Genomic DNA, 26,540 nt, shown 5'->3' with positions numbered 1-26,540 from the left:
CACTTCCAGATCAATTCCTACTTTTGCAATGTAAAACTAGATAGAGTGATTTCCTAGTGGATAGATAAAATGATCGAAATGACTGCACGTGTTACTCTCAATTTACAAAACCTAAAAGAAAATATCTAGCTCTAAGCATTTCATCAAAGGCACTTAGAGACACAGAGATCTGTCTCATTCAGTCTGGCTATTTCATGTAATTCTTTGCAAGAAGCACAAAGAATAATGCATTAAGAATTAATTTTGGAGTTAAAATTGAAATTCAAAATATACACTGTAATTCTCCTGGGGGAACAGGCTGGAGGATTCTAACACGATTTGAACTCCAATGCTTCATTTTTGTCAAGCAGGCATTGTTCATAAATCAGCCCTAACAATGCATCCTTTAAAAGAAAACAAAACAACATGCTCACTCTAAGAAAGGACTGCAGCCGTTCCCACTTCTTGCAGAAGTAAGAATGTAAATATGTATTTAACAAGCATATATTTATGAAGATAGGGTCTTTTAATACAATATTAGACAGCAAAAGCCAGGACTATAGGAAGCTAAAGCTATTCAAACCTCCACCTTGCTCTGCTAGAGCACCACCAGCCGCTGCTGCCAGGAGAAAGTACGGCTGCGTGGACAGTGGAGGACATTAAAAGTGTTGCTTAATGGTGTGGTAGGATCCCAAGTGGTGGTGTGGTATTGTAGTGCAGAAGACCAAAGTGTTGGCATCGGGAGGTCTGAGAGGACTCGCTGTGCTGCCAACTTCTTTCCCATGTTTCCTAAACCCCTGGGGCAGGAAGGAGACGGGCCAGGAGACCTCATCTCCAGCAAGTCCATGCAGCACCCTCTTGCCGCAAGCTGTACTGTTCAGGGCACAGTTGCGTTATCACAGGTAAGAAGACCTCTATAAAAGTGTTTCATTGAGAGTGAGATTGTAGCCTCAGCAGTTGTGTGGCATTACTGATGAGAGCGATCTGTGGGAGACCTTTATCATCAAGGGAACTTTTGATTCTGTGTTTCCTTGTCATTCGTTATTTCTTGTCGTTCCCATCTTCAGTTGAATGTATCTTGGTTTAATCTCCAAGACCACACACACCAGCATAACAGCTGTGCACGGTGTGTTTTTCCATCAGGCAGGCAGACCGCCAGGAAGGATGATGCTGTTGAGAGAGCCATTTTGATGTCCCTGTCCCTGAGGGCACCCGTGGTTCCCATCCACAGTGCCTGGGCAGTCTGTCCAGTGCCATACCTCACCCATCCTCTTGTCTCTGTTAACAGCCCTGGCAGCTGAGAACCCTGACCCATGCACTGTTTTGTCCCTTAGTTTCCCTCTGGGCACAGACCTGAGAATAACATCTCGTTATTTTGCCTCTTCATCCTTTCAGAGCATGTCCAGGTGTGTTGACCCTTCTTATGCTGTCCCTGGGTCAGAGTCTTTTGCACGCACCCCCTCTGAAGCTATTGCGGGGCTGCTCAGGGTCTTCACGGCTGAGACACCTGGACTCGGGCACTGCCAGCTGCACATCCAGGCAGGCCCCCAGGCAACCCAAATCAGCAGAGCATCACCTGCCAGTCGCAGTGGTGGTTGCCTGCTCCCTTGGCTGGCACCATTCTTGGCCCCAGAGCCTGTGCTCCCTCCGTGAGCTGGCAGGGGCTTGCCTGTTGCATCTTCAAACGGTCAGCAATGCTGCCCATAGTCAGCTGGCAAGGACACGCAGATGGAGAAGTGAAGGACAGGAAGGTCCATCTGCCATTTCGGCCTTGCAGCGGCTCCCCAGCTTCCCTTACCCTGTTCCCGCTTTCCCTAATTTCGGAGATCAGAAAGGAACTGTCATGGTTTAACCCCAGACAACAAGCAAGCACCACATAGCTGCTCACCCACTACCCTCATTGGGAGGGGAGAGACAATTGAAAAAACTTGTGGGTTGAGATAAAGACAGTTTAATAGAATAGCAAAGGAAGGAAGAGTAAGAGTAATATTAGTAATAGAATATACAAAGAAAGTGATGTGCAATTGCTCACCACCCACTGACTGATGCTCAGCCTGTCCCCTACCAGTGATCACCCCCAGCCAGCTTTCCCCAAGTTTATGTAATGAGCATGGTGTCATATGGTATGGAATATCCCTTTGGTCAGTTGGGGTCAGCTGTCCTGGCTGTGTTCCCTCCCAGCTTCTTGTGCATTCCCCACCTTCTCATTAGCAGGCCAGTATGAGAGGCTGAAAAGTCCCTGACTGCTGAGCAACAACTAAACCTTCAGTGTATTATTAACATTATTCTAAATCCAAACCACAGCACCGTACCAGCTACTAGGAAGAACTTTAACTCTATCCCAGCCAAAACCAGGACAGAGTCGTAACACACAGTGGTGTGCTACCATCTCTGTTTTAGACACAAATCCAAAACACAGCACCCTACAGGCTGCTATGAAGAACATTAACTCCATCCCAGCCAGAGCTGGTACACGAGTGTTTGTGCAGGGATGCTGGCAGCTGGTCACATCTGGGCCCCAGACAGGGCAGTGCTTGGGCAGGGCTGTGCTCACCGGGCGGCCAGGCAGGCACAAAGTCCTGAGAGCTGACTTGACGTTCCAAAACGAGGTCCCAGGTGCAGCGAGCAGCGCTGGGGCCCAGAGACAGCAGCGCAGTGCGGGGGTTTGCAGGAGCTGCTGTGCATTACCATGGAACAGGATGCCACACAGAGAGGTGGCAGGGGTAGAAGAGGCAGCCCTGTGTTGTGCTCGGTCACATCCCTTATAGGAAGGAGGTTTGCTGTGCAATACTCCCCCAACACAGGCTTTTTTTTCTCATAGACAGACTGGAGGTATAGAGCAACCAGCTACTCCCAGACTGTAAACCCCTGTGTATGCGAAAGGTGGTCACTCACTGACCCCTGTGGAAGTACTCACGTGAATAATTTCTCACCAATGCAGACAAGAGACTTGCTCGTTTATACCTGATCCTATTTTGGGAGGAGTTTAAACTGGAAAAGAACTACAGGATTTGTTTGATTTCTGACTGTATGTAAATTGCCATGGTAACCGCTGCATTTCATGTGCTCAGGGCGTTTTCCCAAATTCTGCAAGAAGCTGTAGCCATGCTTTATTTATGCAGCTCAAAGTCAAGTTTCATTAAGCCACTAGCTGTTTTGTTTTTCTTTTCCTTTTCTTACCACCATCTGTTTTAGCTCTGCATTTTTCTTTTCCTTTCCAAATATGAGTGTAGTGTTACAGCATAGGCCTTTATCTGTATCAGAACCCCCTTTTAATTACAAGAGCAACCGTAACCTAGAACAATTCTTCCTTGACACAGAAAGAGTAGAGCAGAACTGGAGGAGCTGTCATCATTTAGCTCACCTGACCTCGTTTGGGAATTCTGAAGTTTGCAAACAATGTTCCAGGTGAAAGATCCTGAGTTCTCAAAGTCTCGTGAAATTATTTATTATTAAATGAAGTCTTTTGACTTGGACTACTTTGCTGTAGCATGTAGTATTGTGTCTTTTAGGGGTTTGATGCTGCTAAGAATTTTAACACTAAGTCAGCCTCCTTCTACTTTTTCATCCCTTGTTTTGTACGAGTTCATCTGTAACAGCACAGCTCAAATTCAGGAAAGTATTTAGGAGAAGATTAAGTATACTTAGGTATTAAACGCTGAATTATCTTTGAAGTAACTACCTTAATTAAGATCTAGAAGCTGCTTAGTGGACTCCAGGGCATGAGCAGATAACTCATTTTGCAATAAAAAACATGGTCAGATGAAGTTCCTTTATTTGCTCTCCATACGCTGTGGAGACTGGTGATACTTCCTTCCTTAATTTCCCCAGTGTCTTCAGACAGAGTTATTAAGGGACCTCTGGAGATCATATAGCCCAGGCACCTGCTTAAATCAAGCCTAAATCCAAAATCTGATCAGGTTGTTCAGGTCTTTGTCTCAGTGAGTTTTGAGCATCACCAAGGATGGGCAGTTCTCCACATGGCCAGGCCCTTGTTCCAGGGCTGTGCCTTTCCCATCATGAAGCAGATGGGCATTGGCACCAGCAGTGAGATTGCTCCTCAGCCTTCCCTTCTCTGAGCCGAACAAGACAACTCCCCCAACCCCTCCTCATGTGCCATTTGCAGCCTCCAGCCATCTTCTTCACCCTCCGCTGGATCACAGCACCATGTCAGTGGTTCTCTTGTGTTAGGGTCTGGAGATGGACTCAGTGTTACAGGTGCAGTGTTGACTCAAGTCCAGTTAGATACAGAGGAGTGATATTGCCTTTTACGTCAGCTGTCCTCCTTCTAGGCCAGGGTGAGAATAGCAAAACATGAATGTTTCTACATAATGCTCCATCTTTTAAAGCACAGGGGGATTCAACATCTCCCTGGCTCATTGCAGAAGTCAGCGTGGGAATCAAAGCAGGACCAGTGCGGTGGTGTCCTCATCCTGAACCTCACCAGCTAGCCTGGGCTGCCGTGCCACCTCGGTATGGCCCTGCCCTGTTGGATAGGCAAGCACTAAGGAGATGAAACAAATGGCACTATTGCTCCACGAACAAGAAGTATATCTTTTAATTTAGGCTGTGTACTATAGCTCCGAATCACAACTATGAGAGAGTATGGAGTGTGAAGAGTAAGAACTCTGGTATCTTGATCTAAGAACAACTGAAACACTGGGAAAACTCTGTATTTGTGAAAGAAGCTGGGAAGCAAAGAGCCCTTTAGTTTCCCTGGTCACTGTCAAAATGTTGACAATAACGTGTTGAAAGTAATGGACCTCACAGTATTGCGTGGACCACAGATTATATGCAAATTGCAAACATAATATTTCAATGACAACAATCCTAGGTGTTGTCTAGTTTTTCCTTAAGTCAGCAGAAGGATTTCCATTTACTTCCTTGAGGGTTTTGTGTGATGAGTGCTGTTACTGTATTGACTCGATGGGTGTTTTTATGTAGTAATGGAGTTTTAGCTAAGAAATGCCAGATTCCTTTATTTCTTTCCATCAGTGATATTTTGTGTTCATGATACATCTAAACTACAGAAATAGAAATGAGACCAAATTGTATTGTTAAACAAAATTTGGTTTAGCTATCAGGAATATACAGACATGCCTGCAAAACTCCACTGAAATTTAACAAGTAATTAAGCTTATCTCCTCAAACACAGGATACTATTATCGCAAAGTATTTCAGTAGCTGTCCATTGCGATAGAGCTGAAAGCCAAATACCTTGTCTGGCATTTCCAAAGTAGTCTGTCTGTAATTCACAGAGCAACACTTTAAGATTGTGTGTCACATAGAGATTGGATAAGATTTTGTTGAAGAAAGTTTTTTGATAAATGTAGTTGTATTATTATTACTAGCCAAAAAAAAAAAAAAAAAAAAAAGGCACTTTGAAAAAAAAAAAGATCCTAAGACAAAATTAAACTGATTGGAAAGAACGGTGTGACAAATGCCCTAAGAAGATGCGAAAATAATATAAACCTTCAGGACAGTTTCAGTGTGTCAATAACAGTGCTCCTGCTTTGCTCCAGCACAGCTAATGAATGAAAGAGAGGCTTAAGAAAAGGCTTTTATGCCACATCCTCCAGATATTAGAACAATTCAGGCTAGGATTAAGATGAAGGAAGACTTGTGGACGATTGATATAGTAAAGTACTGACTTCAGCGAGTCTCAGGAACGTGCTCTTGGCTCCTCGTAGTGCCAGGAGGGACAGGGTGCTGGCTCCTTTTATATGGAGCTCAGCAGTTTGCAGAATTGGGGTTTCACTTACCACTTCAAGCATATTGTCCCAAATCAGGCAAGCCCATGAGCGTAAAATAAGATGTCTTCGCCATTGCGTTCTTCTCAGGAGATGAAAAGGATATTGGTAGAGAAGGGAATTTTGCAACAGTTGCAAAAGCAAGACTTCCAGTGGGAAGACTGCCATTCTTTGGGTACCACCGAGCCATCCTCAGTGTATTTTGTATACATGTCTGTCTCACAGGTCAAGTCTCAGGACACCGCAAGGTTCAGGGCTTGGCAGCCTCCCCGTCTGGCTGATGGGACATCTCGGCTGATGGGAGCATGGCTGGAGGGTGTTCCTGCCTCACAAATGGGAATCCCATTATTAGAAGATCGAGACTTATTGGATTAGGATCTCTCCAGGACAGGGAGTAACTCTGTGCATGTGTTTGTCAGCACCTGGCAAACAGCATCTGAAAAATAAAACCAAGGCATGGCAGCCCACAAGTAAAAGATTTATTAATGTAGATTAAAATGTTTATTTGAATAGCCTTTTCTCATCAATTAGGCAAAATAACTGGATTAATATCAATTACTGGTATATATTAATAATCTGTTTTTATTCAGTAGCATGATAACACTATTGTAGGAGAAAATATGAAAACTGAAAATTATTAGGGAGACATTTTCCATTACAATTAGATCTGATGCTGCTCAATGTGTTATTTCAATTTGGTTAATTCATGTTGATGTGTAGGCAAGACTGCAGAACAAGACAAATACAAGCATACATTTAATATTAGCTACATTGCTTGTTCATGCATACTTTAGCTAAAGTCTTGATACCATATGATTTCAGATTTTTTTTGTGTGTCCCTGACCAAATATTCATGCTTACATTCTCACTTACAGTATGTTCTCTCTGCTAAAGAAACAATTCTGAGGCCTACCTTGACATAAACACAGAGAATAAATACGGCATGTGTTCAGCCCAAACTTTGGTCTTGCCTATGCAGCAGCTACAACCAGCTATACACATGACAGTCAAAGGACCGATGCTGCTGAGGCACAACGTTAGCAACGGGAATTGCTATTGGACGTTCCAGGACTTAGACACATCCCATTAAAAGCATGTGCAGTCCTCATTTCTCATTTCAGCTAAGGAATGGGAAACTGCTATTTACCCAAGGGGACAGATCATCACAGAAAACATTTAGTCTAGATCCAGTTTAGCAGAAAATGATGTCCATTGAGTTCAAAGGAGTAGCGCTGAGTTCCAGCTGAGGAGCTAGTCTTCAATAAAATATTATGTTCAGCTTCCACTCTTCATTCCTATTTGGGGAAGAAGCACAGAAACAACTATCTTTAAGATACAGTCCAGACACTTAATTCTGCTTATTTCATTATTAAGGAGTAATAAAGATCACTAATATTAGCTTTTGCAGTAATAGTATTGTAGAAGTTTACCAAGATGTGTTTAGATTTTTCGTCAATGGAACAGAAAAATATAATTTGGTGTACATCAAAGCAACCTCAAAACATATCACCCTGTTTGAACATGAGTCACTCCTTAAAAAAGAATTCGTAACATCTGTCAAAGTTATTTAGCTCCCTAACTTTGCCTGTGTTGGGAGAACTCTTACTCGTACAATCATTTTAATGTTTTGTACTATGTTCATATATAGGTTGCTTCTGTAAAAAGAAGTAAATTTCTTAGTGCTGTTTATTATTTATGCAGCGCCCTAGGTAGAAAGAAAGAAAACTGACAAGATACAACCTCACCTTCACTTTAATTTGCAGGGAAGGATATTTCATTATTTCCCCCCGCTTTGAAGTGCCAAGTCTCTGAAATCTCTTTTTAATGATACAGATGAAAAATAAATATGTAGAGGAGGGAGTCAGCGTGCGGAATTTGAAGAACACAAGACGTTTTGAGGCCGTGCCATCCGGGGGGATGGGAGCAGCATCTCGGTGCTAGTGGAGGTGCGTGCCGGGTCCCCGGGCTCCCAGCGCTGGCTCCGGTTCAGCAGCCAGGCAGGAGTTTCTCTCTTCGTCAATGAACCAGCTGTTACGGCAGATGATCGTGCTGAATTTCAGGTCATTTGATAACTAGGGCAGGCAGCCGCGTTTTGCAGTTCAGCTTGGGTGACATGTAGATTAAGAACTTCATCAGCACGATGCAGAGTCGCTCACGTTTCTCGGTTGCCTGGGTGGGTTTGTGCTGGGGGTGAAAAGGGGGGGTTCGGCCAGGTCGTGTTCTTGCAGCCAGATAGCAATTGCTGTCTCCTGCTTGGCACTTCTGCATGCGAGAAAACTGTGGACATTGCTAGTTTTTTGGCTTTATTATGAGTGACATTCAGAGCAGTTCTTATTTAGGCTATCACTTAAATCCGCAAGCTGTTTGCAGGCTTGGTCATGTCAGCTGCTTCCTCAATGTAAATTGTGGTGCCAGCTTCCAGACTTTCGAAGAAATGCTTATGCTTATGTCAGGGAACGGCAAGGAAAGCTTCCTAATTTCTTCAATGGCTTGGCAATGCCTGAGAGGGGACACACAGGGAGGGGGAGCCCATGAGGAGCCACAGAGCGGAGCAGCCCAACCATGCTCCTTGCTCAGGCTGCTCAGAAGAAAAGTGGCAAAGCTTGCTCGGGGCTGGGGGGAAGGATTAATATAAAATCTGGGGAAAGCAGCTGGAAATATCCCGGTAATATTCTCAGCTTGGCAGGCTTTTAAGCTTTAATGGATTCCCAGAAGAGTCAAGCAGATCTTTGGTGTAAAGTAAGTGATAACTGATGATGCTAGATTCCTAGATTATTAAAGCCAGAAGAGATCGTTAAAGCCATCTACTCTCAACTCCTTGCGTAACACAGCCCTATGATGTTCTGCCTGCAAATTCTTTAGCAAGTACATGATGGCCTGTTTTTGCTAGAAAGACATACTGTAGAAAGCCGTGGTCTTGATTTAATAACTGTGTGACAGAGAATCTACCGCTTCCCTGGTTAAGTTGTCCCAGCTGTCTCATTACCATCTCTGATAAAGTACCATGTCTGAAGGGATACACCTTGCCTCTGAGAGCACCAACCTGGGGCACCTGCCTTGCTGATGCTGATATGCGTTTTCCAAACCAGACGGTCTGGTCACCTCAGCACCGGTATGATGTGGCCAACCAGCCCCCTGCCCAGGGGGTGCGCACAGAGCGGGGCTGGCAGAGGGTGCTGGGGAGCTCAAACAATGCTGGGGTAAGCAATATGGGAATAGAGGCAGGGCTGCAATAGATATCAAGAAATAACATTGAATAGCCTTTGTGGTATGAGTAAGGCTGGTTTAAATGTAATTTAGAAGGCTGTATCTGTCTTTTCTCTTTCCAAGCTTCTTGCAATGTAGTGAAAAGCATCTACAGTTTCAAATGGTAAAATTTAAGGAGAAGAAAGAGCAGGGCAATAGGTATTTTGACAGGGAGCAGACCGATGAAGATCCCTGTCATATTAAAGGTGGCAGCTAAGACTTGTTTTCTGTGTTTCCAAGTGAATATGCCCTTTAATGCAAACCAGTTATTTTTAACTCTCATTCTGGGAAGTCCTTTTCCCCTGTGCTGGGAAGGAAGATATGTGCACTGTGTCACAGTTGTCTCACAACCACTTACCTCACCAGCCTCCTTTCATTAGGGAAAGCCAGATAATAGGACAGAAAGTTGGTCACACAAGCTCAGTGATTCATAAACCTCCCCTTCTCAGTTCAGGGGATGAAAATTGGGGGAAGCCTGTTTCATTCAGCAGGAGAGGTTCCATAGTGGATGGTAAGGCAGAGCCAAACAGGTATTTATTACTCAGTACAACGAGAGCCTGCATGCTGTGCTTCCCACTCTGGCACACCCCGCCGTGAGTCACCAGCGGCAAGCAGAATGTGAGCCAAGATGCAGGGTGATTCAGGGTTTTCTAAACCCTCCCTGAATCTGTGGGTATTTTGGTAGAGCTTGTGGCTTAGTCTCTTAGGATTAGACTCATCCCAACTATATTTACAGCACTGAAAGTCTGGCATGGAGTCTCACCCAGACTCCTCCTGCAGTCAGTGGAGAGACACTTCCAGGGAGGATTCATCCCTTTTCCAGATTGGCACTGATAGCTGAGGAGGTTTTAGGAGATTGGTGATGCAACCAGGAGTTTGCAAAGCTGGAGTATTTTTGAATTGTGCCTGCTAGCCTCTTTACAGGAGTTTGGGGCTTTTTCTTGGGTCTCAGGCTTTCTTCATCATATGGAACATACATCACAGTCTCCCTTGAAATGCCTGTTCTTACTCTCAGGGAACAGAATGCACTTTCTGAAGATTTTCAAGTGAATCATAATGACTTTGCAAGTTTGAACTAATTGAAGTTGAACCCTCTGAGAAGTATTGAATCCATGCCAGCACTTCCTTTATACCAAACGATCTTAATAGCAGTGTAGCATAGACTTCAAAATTACCCATCAGTTACATTAATTGAATTTTTTTGTAGAAGACAATTTTGAAAGCAGCATGTTGTAATACAGGTATGTTACTAGTGACTATTTAATTGTTGCCATACTATGGATTACTGACAGGCAGCAGCTTAAATAAGTTGCAAATGGGGCAAGTGTCATCAGAAATGACTTACCAGCCTTCGTCTTTCCTGTACAGCTATTTTGCCCCTAGCACTACCTTGCAAAGAAAAGACATGTAAAGTGCAAGTACATCTTTTAAAAATAGTTTAATTTAGTACCACAGACACCAACATGATTTAATCGTAGCATATTATTAGAGAATGGCATCAGTACAAGATGCTCCAATGCACAGAAACTTCTGGTAGCTGTAATGTTTACTTGAGTTGACAGGGATTTTTCGGGCTCAGTCTGTGAGACTTGCATCTGCCTGGAATGCTTCTTGGTCTCCATTTCTTGGCAGAAATGATCAGTTGGGCATACTATCTAAAATGGTTTGTAACCGGAAATATATATTAGGCTCTAATTCTGAAACAGATGCTGTGCCAGGTGGGTATTCTTGCTCCTGTGGGTGAGTGCAGGCACCTGAACCATAGCTGTCCATGTAAGAAATGAAGGTTATGTGCTGTATTCTTATGTTGTTCTCACTCCTTTGTGCCAGTATTGCAGACACTGAAATTTGAGAGAGGAGATGAGTGGGGTGCTTTCTTACATGTCTTAAATCAGCTCCGTACAATCTTACTCCAACCCAATAGCTAGGGTATGTGAGTGCAGTGTCTGTGGAGTAACAGCCATCCCGCAGGCATTGGACACTGGCGAGAAACACTTCAGCTCTCCTCAGCATGGTACCCAGAAGTCCCTTGGAAGAGATAATGGAAATGGAGTCTGAGAGCAGAGGAAAGCAATATCAGAAGTTAAACCTGGTTTAGTATGAACACTTCTACAGGTAGGACAAAACATCTGACACTGATCCTCAATGAAAGAAACTGGTTTCTGTCTTTAGGACTCCCGCAATTTGGGCAATGGTGCGACAATGGCTTTTTTAGTATATTTTGCCCAGCTGAGGAACTTAAAAGTTCATTGATCTCCTTCTTGAGTGTTTTCCAGAGCTCTTTAGAGTACAGACATGCTCAGAGTGCCAGTGGATAGACACTAGTAAAATCAAGAAACCAAGCACTTAGGTCACTTCATGGTGTCATTTCAGTTTTGGCACGGCCTCTGGATTCTTAGCTGTCTAATGTCCTGGGAAGTGCCTCCCCAAGCATGGATAACAGATATTAGGAATAAAAAAGGAAAGCAACCTTTTTAATTAAGGGCCAAATGTACAGAAATTAAAATGACACAAGTTGTATCAGCTGCATATTGGGTCCTATGTGCACAGTCTCCAGATATAATCAGTAGGTGCTCAGACAGATAATTACAGTCTTCCTGCAAAAGGCTTCATGTAGGAGAGCCACCTGCCTGCCTCCTACCACTTGCAGGATCAGAGCTATTTTGCTGTTGTGGATTATGGAATTACAGCTTTCCAACTTCTGTTTAACAAAAGAAGCATTTTTTCTAGCACCCCTTATTTCAGATGGCTGCTGCACCAGGTAAGCGCTGGGCATCAGGAATGATTTGTCAGCCTTTGCTGTAGACTCAGGAGTGATTTGTATTTGTCAAAATGCAATTTGCACAATTGATTTCCTCTTGCAAGGATTACAAGAGCAGTTAGTTGAGGGAGTGTTTGCTTTCTAGCCAAAGGGTATTGGTTCATGCTCAAAATAGGGTCAAGGTTGCTTTCTATACAGGAGTAAGAGACAGTCAATTGTCAGTTGAATTGTAACTTAAAATCTCTTTGGGTGCATAACATGTGCAAGCTCTGGTCATTCAGAAGTCATCTGTCCTGCCACAGGCAATCTGGCCTGTAGCCTTTGTGAAGGCGAGCATCAAATAATGACAGTAAGAAATTACGAAGCTTCTGGGGGTTTTTACGCCCACTTGCTGCACATCAGAATATCTCTTTAGGGGACTCGCATACAGCTGGTGGCACATGTACCGCAGCTTCAAATCCCAATACAGGTGTTATAAAAATATCTGGTCACAGTGTTTTTGGTCACACCTGACTATTTTATTTTTCCACACTTAGACCAGCACTGGTAGCATCCAGCAAGTTGTAACTTTGCCCGAGGTAGGAAGCAGAAGTGGTGGCTCCCGTCATCATTCCTGGGGCAGCTGCTTTCTCAGGTTCTTTTAATTTCCTGTGGGCCATGCTGCTGTTTCCCACTCCTGAGAGGTCACTTTCTTGCTGATGTGACTGTGGATCCCGATCTTCATTTCAGAGTTAGGAGTGACGGTGGAGCCCCTGAAGGAACCTGTTCTCAGTCCATATGTGCTCTCCTTGCAGATCACCTACAGCTATGCTGTGCCACTCAGGTGGTGGCACTGTCTCTGCTGCCCCACTTCGTGTTTGAATGAGCTATTTAAAACAATTACATTAATTTTAGGGTAAGGCGGAGGGAGAAGCAGGCATACCCACTCACCCGTTTTGCTGGCTGCACGGCAGACTGTTGGCAGAGCGTTCTCTGTGCAGGTGGTAGGTCTGCAGAAGGATCTGCAGGTATCTGTTAGTCTCTCTTAGGTCAGTCTGAGATTCACCGAGATGCTGTTTGGCCTGGAAGGATATTTTTCAGCTTTTTATTAGTCATGAGCAAATTTAGCCCCTTAGCAACCAAAATCTTAGTGTGTAAGAGGTAAGTGTATAAGACAATAATAAAGAAAATACAGAGTAACGATAGTCTTGGCCAAATAAGTCATTGAAAGAGTTTGATACAGTCTTATGACAGAATGAAGATGTACTTCTCTGGGTTTACACATTTCCTCATTAGTTCAGTATGTTGTTTTTGGTTGCCGACATTTATGTAGTACTTTTTTCTTTTGAGAGAGCAGGTGGTTCCAATGCTGGTGCAGGATAAGTCAGTGCTTCAGAGATCAGAGCTGATGTTTTACGTCAGCCAGATGCTTCCCTTCATTGTGAGATGTAGGAGGAAAGCAAAGGAGAACAAAAAGGATTTGGGGTGTCCTCAAAACTGAGAATATGATGGTCTGAATGTACCTCTTTCTCTAGAAAAACTGGAGTCCTGATGATAAAATGTAGTGTAAAATTGTATTGGTTTAATGCCAGTTTTCTTAATTTAAATGTATTTCTGGATTTTCTTAAACTCTCAGAAAGTAATTGCATAAGACCCTTGGCATTTATGGCTGTGGACACCTGAATTTGCACTCAGGTTTGAGTGTAATATTCCTGTTTTCTGATGTGCCTCTAGTGGCTTTATAAGCCAGCAAGCAGAAAAGAATGAGCATATGCAGGTAGAATTTAGACCATCTGTGTGCCATAGTGAAAAAGATAGTTTGCTATTAACAGAGTTATTGCTGTCTCAAATATTAATTAGTTAATACTTGTTTTGCTGCATCTGATAATGGAACATACCTGAAACTTAAAATGGGACATAAATAATTCATAGCAACAAGTATTAGAAAACATATGATAAGCAGCTTTGCTGTTAGAATATCTGCATATCACTTAAATGCTCTGTGTTTTAACTTTGTAGGAGGCAGGTACAGAGAAAGAGCAACTACTCAGTTATGCTGATAATGTGCTATTTAAGAAGGATAGGAGTGGCTCTGATATATTGCAAGGTAGTTATGAACCGGCCTCCACCTGGAGTTTCACCTGCTGTAACCATACAAAGAGCCTTATAGTTTTTATCCAGCATATTCTAGAAACCAGATAAAAGATTACCTGCTGTGTTCAGTGGGTCAAAATATTAATTGGTCTAAATCAGAGTAGTGTCACTGAAGCTGTGGAGATACATCCCCTAAACCAGCTCTGAGTTTGCTTGAGGAATACAGGCTTGGGATGTGTGAAGTCCCCATAGACAGAATAGTGCAAAGGCAAGGAAAAGGGAAAGAAACGAATCAAAGGGCTGGTGACAGGGCAAAAACAACAGAGGATGAATATTCTGTGTGGCCTCCGTATACGAACTGTCCATTAACTTCAGCTGCATTGCTTCTGCGAGACCTGCCGTACTTAAATATAGAAAAGGGAAGTGATTAGCAGAAAAAGTAGAAAGGGAGAAAAGTGTTGGGATCAGAGGAGATCAGGGATGATGAAAAGAACTGAAAGACAGTGGATGGGGATTTTAAGACATACATACTAATTTCTGAATCCAGCATGTTCGCACTTATATTTTAAAACTAGCATTCGACATTCATCACTGGTGTAGCCCCTTCAACTTCAGCAGCTACACCACCAGTGAACTTGATCCTGCATGTTCATTTGCAGCCATTTTTTCTCCAGTAAAACCAAACTTTCTGCTTGTTCACACTTTGCATTTATTGTAATTACGTGCATGTGGGTGAACATACGGTGGTCTGATGGGGACAGAAAATGCAGTTTCTTTCTGACTTCCACAGTATTATGTGAAAGTCCGGACAATTAAGTCTGGCATTCAGACACCCTGAAGCGTTGTGATAGGCAAGGAAGAGGGTCTGATTAAATATTTAAGCGGCCGGGCCCACTTTGCTGCTGCGGCAGCGGATAGATGACACCTGGTGAAACCTGGTCTGCGGCCGGGCGGTGGGTAAGCGCTGGGCATGAGGAGGGCGCGGAGAGGAGTGCGCTGAGGAGGCTGCTGCCATACTATGGTCAGGAGGGAATGGATTTGGCACTGCTTCTGCCTCTGCCACTGTGACTGCATCATCCTGTGCCGAATGTCCTGTAGGTGATGGAAACCTCCCTGCTGCCTTGCATGCCCCGTCCCTTGCATGCCGTTCTCTGTCGCAGGAAGGGGGAAGGGATGCTCGCACCAGGGCTTTCTTTTGCATGGAAATGTTCTGTGCCACCATCCAGTCGTGCTGGGGAATTGCTTCCAGTTGTAGCTCATCAATGGATCGTTCGTCTTTTCCTTGCTTTTAATTTCAGCAGGCGGGCAGTAGGATGCTGAGATAATATTTGAAAGAAATGACCCATTAGGTTCAGATGACGCCGGTATTTGTCAGGGCTGTTAAATCAGGAAAAGTCATTACAGCGAGAATATGGGACGATGACTTCTGAATCAACGTGTTGGATTACTTCTGTCTTTACTTGCTAATGAATAGCATCTGTACTCATGGAATAGATATTGGTTTAAAAAAATAGATAGCAACAAGGGCAGCATTTTATACCTGCTATTGTCACCTGGATATTTACTTGGTTTTTGTCTCTGTAATGGCCTGCCTGTGCCTGTCAATTCCTCTCAGCTTTTCTGGAAATTAGAATTTGCAGGGTTGTGTAGGGCTGGGCCATTAGGCTGAGGAGGATGGGTGGATTTACTATGGACCTTCCTAGTTAGTGGGACTTTTGCTTGCCTTAGGCAGAGAGCTTGGATTTTGGTGTGTGAATGGGATCAGGTGCTGTATTTGAATTTTTTTGTTTATCTGTTGAATTTATTAGACTTGTGTGTTTATTGTCAAGGAGGACTACCCATTGCCAATGTTGGGGGGGTTTATGCTTTTTCATAAATCCCTCGATTTAGCTATGTTTTGTTGAAAAGTCCTCCACCTTCCAGCACTCTGTCCAGATACGGGTGCCCATCCTAGTTGTCTTACAGCAGCATTGTGGTTTAAATAGTGGTGAAATGGATCTTGTCTGGATCTTAATGAGATGCCAACTGTGTATTTACAATGTGTTGTTTTCTATGTGTGCTTGTTGCTTCGATGCACATATGGGACCCTGCTGTTCTCCACATTGTGGAAGTACAGACAGAAAAACTGCCCTGAGGAGTTTACTGTCTCACCTGAGAGTGAAAAAGGAAGGAGTGAAAGACTTGCCTTGCAAGGTTATACATGGAGTTGGGCCAAAAATAGACCATGGTGCTCTAGGTGCCTTGGGTGCTGCACCAGGCTACACTAAGCATATATATTTTTCTGATTTAATGTGTCGTATGTCTTAGTGTTAAACAAAACTAGAGATGATGTTTGACAAGCCAAGTGTGTAAATATCAGGTGACTGAACTCCTGTACCTGCTAGAGGCTGGGTTCGTTTTCCCAGTAGCTTCCGAGATTTTCAGAGATTCAGTTTGTCCCAAAAAAGGTTTGAATTCTTGCTTTTTGTTTGCTGCAAGGGATTGTAAGTATGAAGTGTGTATAAACAGTTATATGCATGTACTCACGTGCAAATACACTCCTGGTCACACTTAGCCAAAGGAAGATACTCAGTTTATATTTCATGGAACAGATGCATGAGGTTGAGACATCAGTGGGAAGGTGCTTTCTGAGCTCAGCGATGCTCTTACTGCAGAGCACGAGGCCAGCGTTGCTGGGGCTCCCTTCCCTGTTGGGACAGTGCCTGGCAAACTGTCACTGGAGTGAAACAATTCATGTCCTCATTAAAACCAAATTCAGGAAAATATCTTTGTACTATAAACCATATGTTTAGATAGTGGGTATTGATTTACACCCTCAGCTTCTTTGCAGCATCTACTGCCTGGATTCTGGCATTAACCAGACTCCCATGCGATGGCAGGGAGGTGATGGCTTCTCAGTATCGCTAATGCTTTCAATTTTAACAAGAATCTGATTATATTTGGTGTTTTTCTTAAAGCTTCATTACTGCTTAGAGGCATGAGATTATGAGCTAATCTTAACCTTTATTGAAAAGTTTCAAACCTGGATGTGCAGAAAGTAGGCATGATGCACATTCTAAAACAAAAAAAATTTTTAAAAAATGAGGGAAAAAAATGAACTGAAGTGCTTTGGGACTTGTTTATTTAACACTAATAATTGTGGGGTTTGTTTAATTTTAAGCTTGTGTCATGGTCCTGAATTTTATGGATTACTTTTTCACTTATGGCACTGACTGATGCCTCGTCCCACTGTCTTCTCCGTATGTGTTTATAAAGCCAGCAACACTGGACTCATACCCTTAGAAATTCAGCAACGCCTTTTTTCTCTCAAAAGAAAAAAAGATACTGTTCCCATGGCTTTTCATGCACTCACCATTTTTCTCAGAGCCAGAGGCAGTTCCCACAGCAAAAGCAGTCAGTCATCGACTAAGTAGGATGCTTACTTATCATGGAACTGCCTGTGGAAGCAAGGCTGTTTCTCTAAACACAGCAGAGCCCCCACGTCGGCACCCACGAAGGAAGGAGATGCTGCTGGTCGCTGCTCGTTGCTGCCTGGCAGGTGCTGCCTTATCTGCCTCTGTTTCATTAGTGCATAATTGAGCGGTCGCTGAATTAGTTATTTCTTGCTCAGAGCTCAGCGCAGCCGACAGAATCCCTCCGGGATGCTCCAGTTCACCTTTCCCTGCCCTGTGTGGGGGTTTCCTGTGCTCATCTTGCCATCTGGACTCTGTTTCCTGGAAAGCCAATGCTGCGCGGGCTCTGGTCCTGTCCCAATACATTCATGGGGCTCCGCGACGCTGGAGCCTGATCCTGTTAGCTGTGTAGGCATCACCTTCCCCTTCGCTGCCATCCTGCAGGTTGGGTTCTTGAAGCACTTCCCTGGGAAGCGGGGGACCAAGGGTCAGCCACCTCTCCTGCCCAGGGGAACTGCAGCTTACGTTTCCCACCTCTTCCCACTGTGACAGACTCATGCTATTCTAGATCAGCGTGCAGGTTTTTTTCTTTCTTTTAGAGCTGAGCTGCTGAGAGGAAAATCATTCCCAGTTCTCTTGCAATTCTTCTATTTTACATTAATCAGTCACTGGATAAAACACAGGGAATCCCACACCAGACCCATGGATGTCCCACCTTTGTTGCATGCCCTACCCATGGGGACACAGTCCCACCATCCTAGGCTGCATTCTGCAGGAGATGCTGACCCCAACAGCCCCAGAGAAACCTCATTGTGGAAGGCTTCCTTTTTACTCTGTCACCTATGTATGTTTTAAAATTTCTTTTGAAGCTGGTTGAGCTATCTTTTATGTGAAAGGTAACCCAAGCTGTGCTCCTGAGCTGAGGCACCGATGCTGAGATAAATGCACCGGAGCCATGTCCTTTACATATTAAATATGATCCCTGCTGTCAGAGTGCAGTCAATTACTGCAGGAGCTGCTCTAGCACCGACTCATCTTTATTGCATTCAGAATGAAAAAAAAAAAAAAATTTCTCCAAAAACAAGACACCAGCATGAAAAATTATCAAATACTGTTCCAATGCCATGACAGATAAACAGCAGGATTAAACAATTGCCATCATATTTTATCCAGAATAGCTGAATTAAAAGCCTTATCAGTTGAGTCAAAGGCACACTGGTTTCATGCTGATGTTTTCAGTGGCAATTCTGGTGTATTGAAGATGATTTATTTCTAATCATCTTGCAGCACTGGATCTTTGCATGGCCTTTCTATTTGGTAACTTCTCTCTGGGTCTCGTGTCTTCCGTCCTGCTCAGTGCATGTGTGGTTGTGCATGTAGAAAACCCTGCAATTCCATTTGTTGATTTTCCTGGAAAAAAAAAAAAAAGGGCTGTGCACAATGCACACACCTGTACATATGTACTTGCAGGAGGTGTGTACCAATGATAGTGTAGGGCACTCCCATGTTAAATACCAGGCTTGTTTTTCCAGCTCTGTCACTGTCCTTAGACCTTATCTACATCAGAAAGTTTCAGCAGTGAATGTTAAATCGATTTTTAGTTTAAATGAATGGATTTCATATGGACCCCCTGTGCTCACACCCTTATTTCAGTTTAAGGAGGGCCTGTTTCACATTAGATTAAAGTAATCTTACAAGTAAAAGGTAAAAGATAAAACGACTGCAATCTTTGGAATGGCACTTTTAAGAGCTTCTAAGCTGGGAGTTTCTACAATTTAGCTGAGAGCTGGTACTTGGATACGCACTGCTCCTTGTCCAGTGTAGTATAAGGTAAAATGAGGTTGTGTGAAATGTTGCTGGGGTTGGTTTTAAGAGGAAGTGTTTTACTTTGCACTGCCACAGACTTGCAGCACTGTTGGTCACCAGGGGACAAGGGAGGGAGGTCGAGAAGTTTTCTGGCACGGAGCTGGAAATGCTTGTTTCGCTGCACTCTCCTTGCCTTGGGTCAAACCAAAACTAATTTGGTCTGCATCAGAATAAGAGTGCCTTAGGTGGCCTTTTGCATACGTTTAACTGTGTCGGTAGCAAATCTCACCTGTAGGTAAATTGATGCAAACAACTTTTACTTGTGCAGACATGGTGTCGATGTAATTGAGTCATTTAACTTCTGCCTAATAGCACTGGTGAAGCTCAGTTAAGGCTGGTAGAGTTCTTTGCAGTTCTCAGAGGAAAAGTTTGGGCCATGTGTAAATGATGTTATAGAACAGGGGTGTCAAAATCATTTTCACGGGGGGCCACATCAGCCTCGTGGTTGACTTCAAAGGGCTGAATGTGATTTTAGGACTGTATAAATGTAACTACTCCTCCTGTTATAGAAAGTATTTAATGTGCTCTGTTATAAATGCGGCGGAGGCACCCAGCCTGTGAATAACACTCTATGAAACTCTTTCTATTTGAAGTTAATGTTTAACAGGAATGAGGCAAACGCTGTCTCTTTGTGGCACCATAGCCAAGCCCTGCCTTGGGTGGGTGTGCTCCCACTCTCTCTGCCAGGTTGGTTTTGCTTACTGTGATTCAAATGATCCAACAGGATCCTGCACGGAGCTGAAGGTGCTCTGTCACATAGTTAACAGCACAACAAAACCTGAATGGCATTAAAATTTTGAAAACTGAGGCACTAGTGACCCACAGACAAAACTGCCCCATCTGTTTGTCTGTCCATGCTTTGCCTCAGTCCCTGCATCCCTGTCAGATAGACGGTCCCTGCAGCATGCCTAATGCATGAGCTGTTGCAGGTCAGACAAGGCAGGACATGTGGAGTCCCAAATTGCCAGCATGGCAACGCCGTGGCAGCACACGTGAGGGACCCATGGCGCTGCCCAGCTGCAGTGATGGGGTGCAGCAAGTGGGGTGATCCCCCTTCCCAGTCCTTTAACTCGCCTTGGAAATTGAGGTCTACATGACCTGCTGTGCCATCCAACTCTGCTTGTTGTAGCTCGGGCCCCAGAAGTAGTGTAGGCACCCTGCTTTATCTGTGTGCTTTATCTAGGCTAATTAGGTCAGTGCTTTGTCCAGGATAATTGTCTCTACTAATGAGTCTGAACACAGTGTCACTAGCACAGCCACTTTGCACCTGGTTCCATTGCCAGCTCCTTCGCTCCTTCGCATGTGGCCATGGCAGAAGGTCTCCAGCACTTTTGGTCCACACCAGGACAGACCAAAAGAGCCCAAAGCAGGTCGAGGTCTCAGGGCAGAAGCAGATATTTAAAGTGTTCACAGAGTCTCGGCAGCAGCAGTGTCATTGCCTGACAGTGGCAAGAGAGCCAAAACCACAGCCAGGCTGTGATCGCGGGGATGCGGCGGTGTGAGGAGACACAGAGAACTTCCCCCTGCCAGCCAGAGCGCACTGGATTTCACATCCACATCACAAGGCTGCCCTGCCTGCCGGGAGCTCGGGGAGATTGGGCAGCAGTGCAGCCAGGAGCAAGGAACCCCCTCAAGTGTGTGGAAGTGAAGGAGAGAGGTTATGGTGAAGACAGCAAAATGCACCGTCCAGGTGAGGCCCTGCGTGGGTTTGCAGGTTGGCCCCAGGTGCTGGTGGGATCCCAGGCAGGAGTCCCCAGGGCCCTGGTGCAGGGAGCGGTGGCCTGAGCTGTACCCAAGTGGGGACACTGGTATTAGCACTGCTCAGAAGCGCTTTTGACAACTGATTTTTTTTTTCTGTTAGAAAATGTGAAATTATTTGAAAGATATTTCTATGGGAAGCAAAAGCTTTGCAGGAACTTGTAATCTGGAATGAATTATTCCCTTGTGGTCAGGATAAGCAAGTGTTTATGTCACATTCCCAGGATATAAATGATGACAGGTCAGACCTGGTGCTTGAACCTGGGTCTCCTGAAATCCAAGTAAGTGCTGAAACCATCAAGCAATGAGGGAGAGCTGTCTGTCTGTCTCTCCCTTCTTTCCCTCCCATAGTCTGCTATGTTGGGTTTTTTTTCTACAAAATCATCATGTTCTGTTCATATGCAGAACAAAAATTTTCAGTCTCATAAATTTAAATCCCATCACACTGTTGCACAAGCACCACAGAGTTTATAGGGCTTGCAGAAACCCTCCTTGGTGGCTGCTCTGTTTCCATTGTGTAAAATGAATATAAGATGTGTGAGTTAGATTGGACCTTTTGTATTGAAGACACACAAAATCCTGGTTGCTCGGGGAAATTAGCCTGGCTTTGCGATTTTTTGAGTGCACGCAGTCAGCGGCACTTGCAGTTGTTGCATAAGTAAAAGAGGAAAAAGAAACATTACTGGGGGCCGCCCCAGCAGGAGAGAGATGATAACACTGGTCCTTCTTGCTCTTGCCTTCCTGCCACAGCCAAGCCAGACTGGAAGCAGGAGCATGGGTTTTCCCTCAGAAACAGCTTTGGTCCTGTTTTGTGGCTGGTGGTGTGTCCAGACAGGGACATCTCCAGGCAGTAGCAGGGTGCAGTGGTACAGGAGTAGCCACCAGCATATGGAAACCATCACACCCACAGCAAAGCAGTGCCCTGCTGCCAGGAGTTCCCTATCGGCATCTTCAGGGGGAAGGACAGAGCAGGCACTGGGGTGGCTGAGCAGGAGGAGAAAAAGCAAACACCTAAAACATCCGTCTGCTCCCAAAGTCTGCCTTGAGCTGAATCACAAGATGTTTATATAAAAATGCAGTTAATTATTACAAAGCAACAAAGTGAGGAAATACAGACGTGCACAACGTATCTTCTGCATTAATTAGTTGCTAAAAATGCAGATCACAACATCTCTGAAGCTGCAAATGGGTCAGAAGCAAAACCATCTCTCCTGGTTATTGTGCTGCAACCAAAAGATGTGTATTTAGTTTCAAGTGTGTTCTTAATCCTGCAAGTATACACATACATACAGAAAATATAAATAAACTCATCGAATTTACTAGGACTTCTTCATGCTGAAAACTGAGATGGACTTGTTTGCAGATTCATATACCTGTTAATTTACCTGCCTACAATGCAAAATCAGCTTGAGAAAGCTCCAGGTGATAAGAGGCAACAACCCCAACTTTTCAGATGTGTTTTGTAACATTGCTATAAAAGGTTTTCTTTAAGCCGCTTTCCAAATTGATTTGGTTGTATTTGTCTGGTTTTAAAGCTACATAGCCAGTTTATAACAGTGCCCACAGGAAAAAGGAGTTGTTTTTTTGGTGTGGTGTTGATAGTCTGGTCTTTGATTCCTTCTGCATGTCTAGTGTCAGTCAAACTGGCCACACTCATTTATCTGAGCATTTGGCCCCAAGAGAAGATTCATGCCAAAGTACCAGATTAAGATGGCATCATTAGAGCCTCCTATATACTTTGACATGATTATTGCCAGGGAAGAATTGTTTCTGTTTCCTCTGGCTTTTCTTGTTCACGCTGGTGCCTCCTTTTAGACTCTTTCCAAGCAGAGCACAAGCTTCTGTATGATGCTCTGATATACAAGGGAAGTTTTCTTGCGACAAAATCATATGCAGGGATGAGCACGGCTAAGGCTGGTCACAGTGGAATGTTTCCTGGTGAGGGAGGTGTAACTGACTTAAACCTTGAAAGTCTTTCACCCAGAAGTCTGCTTATTGAACTATCTCACAGGTACATGTATGTGCACAGGAAAACGTGGGTGTTACCTGCACACACCAGAGCCAGGGTCCAAACCGGTGACACTGCAGACTGTGGGGAGTCTGGTCCATTTCCACAGGCTGGGAATGGGACCTCACCTGTTCAGAAGTTGCTTAACTTCACTGTAACTGCATGTCGGGGCAGCTCTGGCTTTCTTTCACTTCAGTGGTGAAGATGCACAGTATAAGCATTGACACAGTAACATGGCATCCTCATTGCACCTTAAACTCCTTACACGTGAGGCTCCTGCTCTGTGCTTCCCAAATATCTGCTATGTTTTGTCTGTTTGCTTCCAAAAAAACCACCCTTTTCCACCTCCCCATTTGTTGTTTTGTGTGATCTTTACAAAATGTGGCATTTCTGTCTAAACAGTTTGCCAAAGGCCTCTGACAAACAATATTAAGTTGTCAGTCATGAGGCATTAAAGAAGTGAACTGTCTTCACTTCATACCCAATCCTAAGGTACTTTTAAATGTCAAAGCTTTTGGCTCAGTGGTTGTCATGGGCTCCAATTTTGGGATACTCAAAACTGGGGTCTGATACATGGGTCTGATTTTCAGAAAGTGCTGTGTTCCCTTTCTGCAAATGTTAGTCCTTAAACACATTTCAAAAATATGCACGATTTCATCAGAGTCAGTCAACGCTCTGGAATTTCAGACCGTGAGGCATTTCTGCCATCTTTCCTGTTTTCATGCAGTCATACTTTCAAAATTCGTTTTCAGATGATTTTATGCCTGGCAGAAACATATAAAGAAAATTGAGAGAAATATCTTTAATGATTTGTGAGTGACATATTTGGGTTTGTGAGTGTTTAATTCTGACTTGCTGTTGTTTGATAACTTTTAAAAAGGATGAAATTTTACACTTTAAAATGAAAAAAATAAGGTAGATTGAAATTTCCCACATATAACTGATCTGTTTCTCAATGCCATTTATCGGGAAAAATGCTGTTGCTTTTAATAGAACTCTTACCTGTTTAGTCCCTGTTGAAACGCAAATTAATGGAACAATCCTCTTTCCACTGAATGCAAGGCCACTGTAACTTATGCTACCAACATTTATTTTTATTTTCAGAATAATTTTTTCTTTCTGAAAATGGCAGTAAGTATCAGTGTGCTTGATTAAATGTCCAAGAACAGAGATTAAATGATCATAGCCAAGAGAGGAGATGTGAATTAAATGGTGACATGTGTAGTTGGGTTTCCTTGGTGAATTCCAGTGAAAGCTCAGCTTGGTCTGGATCCTGCAAAAGTAGGAGACCAATAGTGTTCTAAAAAGAAAAGCCACCTTTGTAAATGGCTTGCATCTCCTTGCACCTTCCATCAGGAAGGCTTCTTGATGCCAACTCAGCATCAGAGCATCACTAGTTAGCATGTACGCTCACAAACTCAGCACTGTGGCTGAATAATCCAGGGAGGTTAGATCTGAACCCTGTAGAAGCTGGAAATGCATCACAATGCAATGGACTGTCCTTCCACAGGACATCTTTTGCAACATTCTAGGTCCTCACCAAGGGATGAGTACATGGTCTACAGCTACCATGGTGCTAAGTTTCTGGACAAATCTGCTGTCATTTAGCCACTGAATTCTCCTGGTGGGACTGAAAATGTGCAGGAGGCAATGATTTCTCTAATAGGAAAAATAATGAATTAAATAAAGAGAGGACAATAATGCTTGAGGGTTTTTTTTTCTCATAGTAAGATGGAGAAGCAATTCATCTGAGTAGCACTGTTTTTTGAAAAAGTTGGCCACACTTGCATTCCTAGTAGCATTCATTTGTTTGTTTGTAGGTCCAGCTGCCCAGCGCCAGGTCCAGAATGGGCCATCTCCAGATGAGATGGAAACACAAAGAAGGTAAGTGGAGTTCATCAGTTATGATAGAGTTCTAGTTTGTAACGGGTCAATGTGCAGTCCTTGCTCACCAATAAGCACTGTTCTTTTTACTCATACCTCTTTTAAGCTGATTGTGAGTTTTCTGTAATTATTGCTAATGATTCTGTAATGACTTTTTAAAGAGTGAACTGAAGCCCTAGGCAAGCTTTTTGCTCAAAGGCAAGTGTGAGGCATGCCAGTGTTCAGAGTTAACGACAAAACATGTTTAAAAGTAATTTGTTGAGCGTGTGTTTCTCAAGCACATTGAGAAAGCCTAACCTTATCCTGTTTTGAATCACCTGCTGTCAGTAGACAGTCATATTGCCCAGGGAGCACCTGATGTACCATATACATTCTCATTTTGCATATGGCTACTTTCTGTACCATATGCCGTTCCTTTTATGAATGCTTTGCTCTAAGCCACCATAATAAAGGAAGACGCTTATGTCTAGACTTAGTGCCATTATTACACATGGCCTTTTCTCTAGCCACCCGGAGTTGTCTTCTTGACATCAAAGGGAAGGTAGGCAGGAATGTCCGTCCTTACATGCCTGTCTCCATAATCAAATTATGAGGCCTATCTCATTTCAGCTTTGCTGATTCAGCTGAGATCCCTCTAGCAGCTGTAGCAATCCCTGTAGCAGCAGTATCTTCAGCTTCCATCACTAGGAATAAGATATGCATATCCCATTCTGGACAAAGTCTTCTAGTCTGACCAGCAGTCCATGCTGTCAGAGCTGTGATCTCTCTGCCCAGCATCAGTGGCATCCACGCCAGCAGCACTGCTTAGCCTGTTGAAGTATAGGCTTGTGCACACAAAAAAGCATCTTAGTTCTCCATATTCCTGCTCACTGCAAGTGTGTTTCTCCTACTGTATGGGAAACACTGGAGAATATTCTGCCGCTACACGTGAGCTAAAAGCTGGTGAGTCTCACTTCATCGGGAGCGCACTGGAGAGCAGAAATCGACAGGACCTGTCGCTGCTCCAAGTTTGGTGCTGGCATTGCTTAAACAAGGTGTCTGCATTTGCTTCTGTAATAAGAGAAGGATCAGCAAGAGCACAATTAGCCCTCCAGAAGACCTGGCCCAATGTTTGGTCCAGCTAATAAATAGCTTTGTAGGGATATTAGTGGAACCAGACCTACAGGGACAGTTCAGCACCAGAGGTGTCAGGCATTGGTCTGATGTGACAGGGCTCAGTGGGCTCTGCCTTTGTTCACAGGTGCAACCTGTAAGCAGGCAAGGTCCCCCCTTGCGGGGTCCAGGGACTGCTCTGGCCCTGTGGGTTGCGTAGCTTCATGTCACACGCTCCTGGAGCAGCAGGGATGAAGTGTTGCAATGTAAAATTTGCACTGATGCTCTAGGACTACTGTTCTGACTGGTCCCTATATAAAACCGTATATAGGTCATTTAAGACAAGGCCCTCACACATGCTGTGATAGATACTTCGGATTCTCTCTTCTCTAAAAGCTGTAAGGAAAGTGTAGGGAAACGAGTTCACTGCACCTTTATGAATAATCAGACCTGCCAAAGATTTAGTGGGAATTTACATATGACCATTAAATGTGTCAGCATGTAATATTTCACCCAAGATTTGTAAGATTTGCTTGGGATAGCAGAGCTATCCCAAAGGTCAGAGGAGAGCTCCTGCTCACCCCGAGGTGGGGGGCTGCTGCCTGTCCCTGCTACCTGGCTGAAAGGCCTGATCCATTTAACCCATGGAAATCAGTGATTATTCAGACTATATGTAGCTCAGACCTCAAATTTAGGTATCTAGTCTGTACATTTAAAGAGTGAGCAGCTTA

The 26,540-nt window shown here is 43.9% G+C and overlaps 1 protein-coding gene across 2 annotated transcripts in view; it reads left to right on the top strand.

Moving 5' to 3' along the window:
- Positions 1 to 26,540, top strand: part of EVL (Enah/Vasp-like) — a 128,389-nt gene that overhangs the window by 83,301 nt on the left and 18,548 nt on the right. For both annotated transcript variants that reach the window (XM_065635828.1, XM_065635827.1), the window contains exon 4: positions 24,654 to 24,717. In XM_065635828.1, the coding sequence (XP_065491900.1) occupies positions 24,654 to 24,717 (64 nt within the window). The remainder of the gene's footprint in view (positions 1 to 24,653; positions 24,718 to 26,540) is intronic.

Source organism: Caloenas nicobarica, chromosome 5, assembly GCF_036013445.1.
Source record: "Caloenas nicobarica isolate bCalNic1 chromosome 5, bCalNic1.hap1, whole genome shotgun sequence".
In the NCBI taxonomy this organism is placed as follows: domain Eukaryota; kingdom Metazoa; phylum Chordata; class Aves; order Columbiformes; family Columbidae; genus Caloenas; species Caloenas nicobarica.
This window is presented reverse-complemented; position numbering and strand designations above follow the sequence as displayed.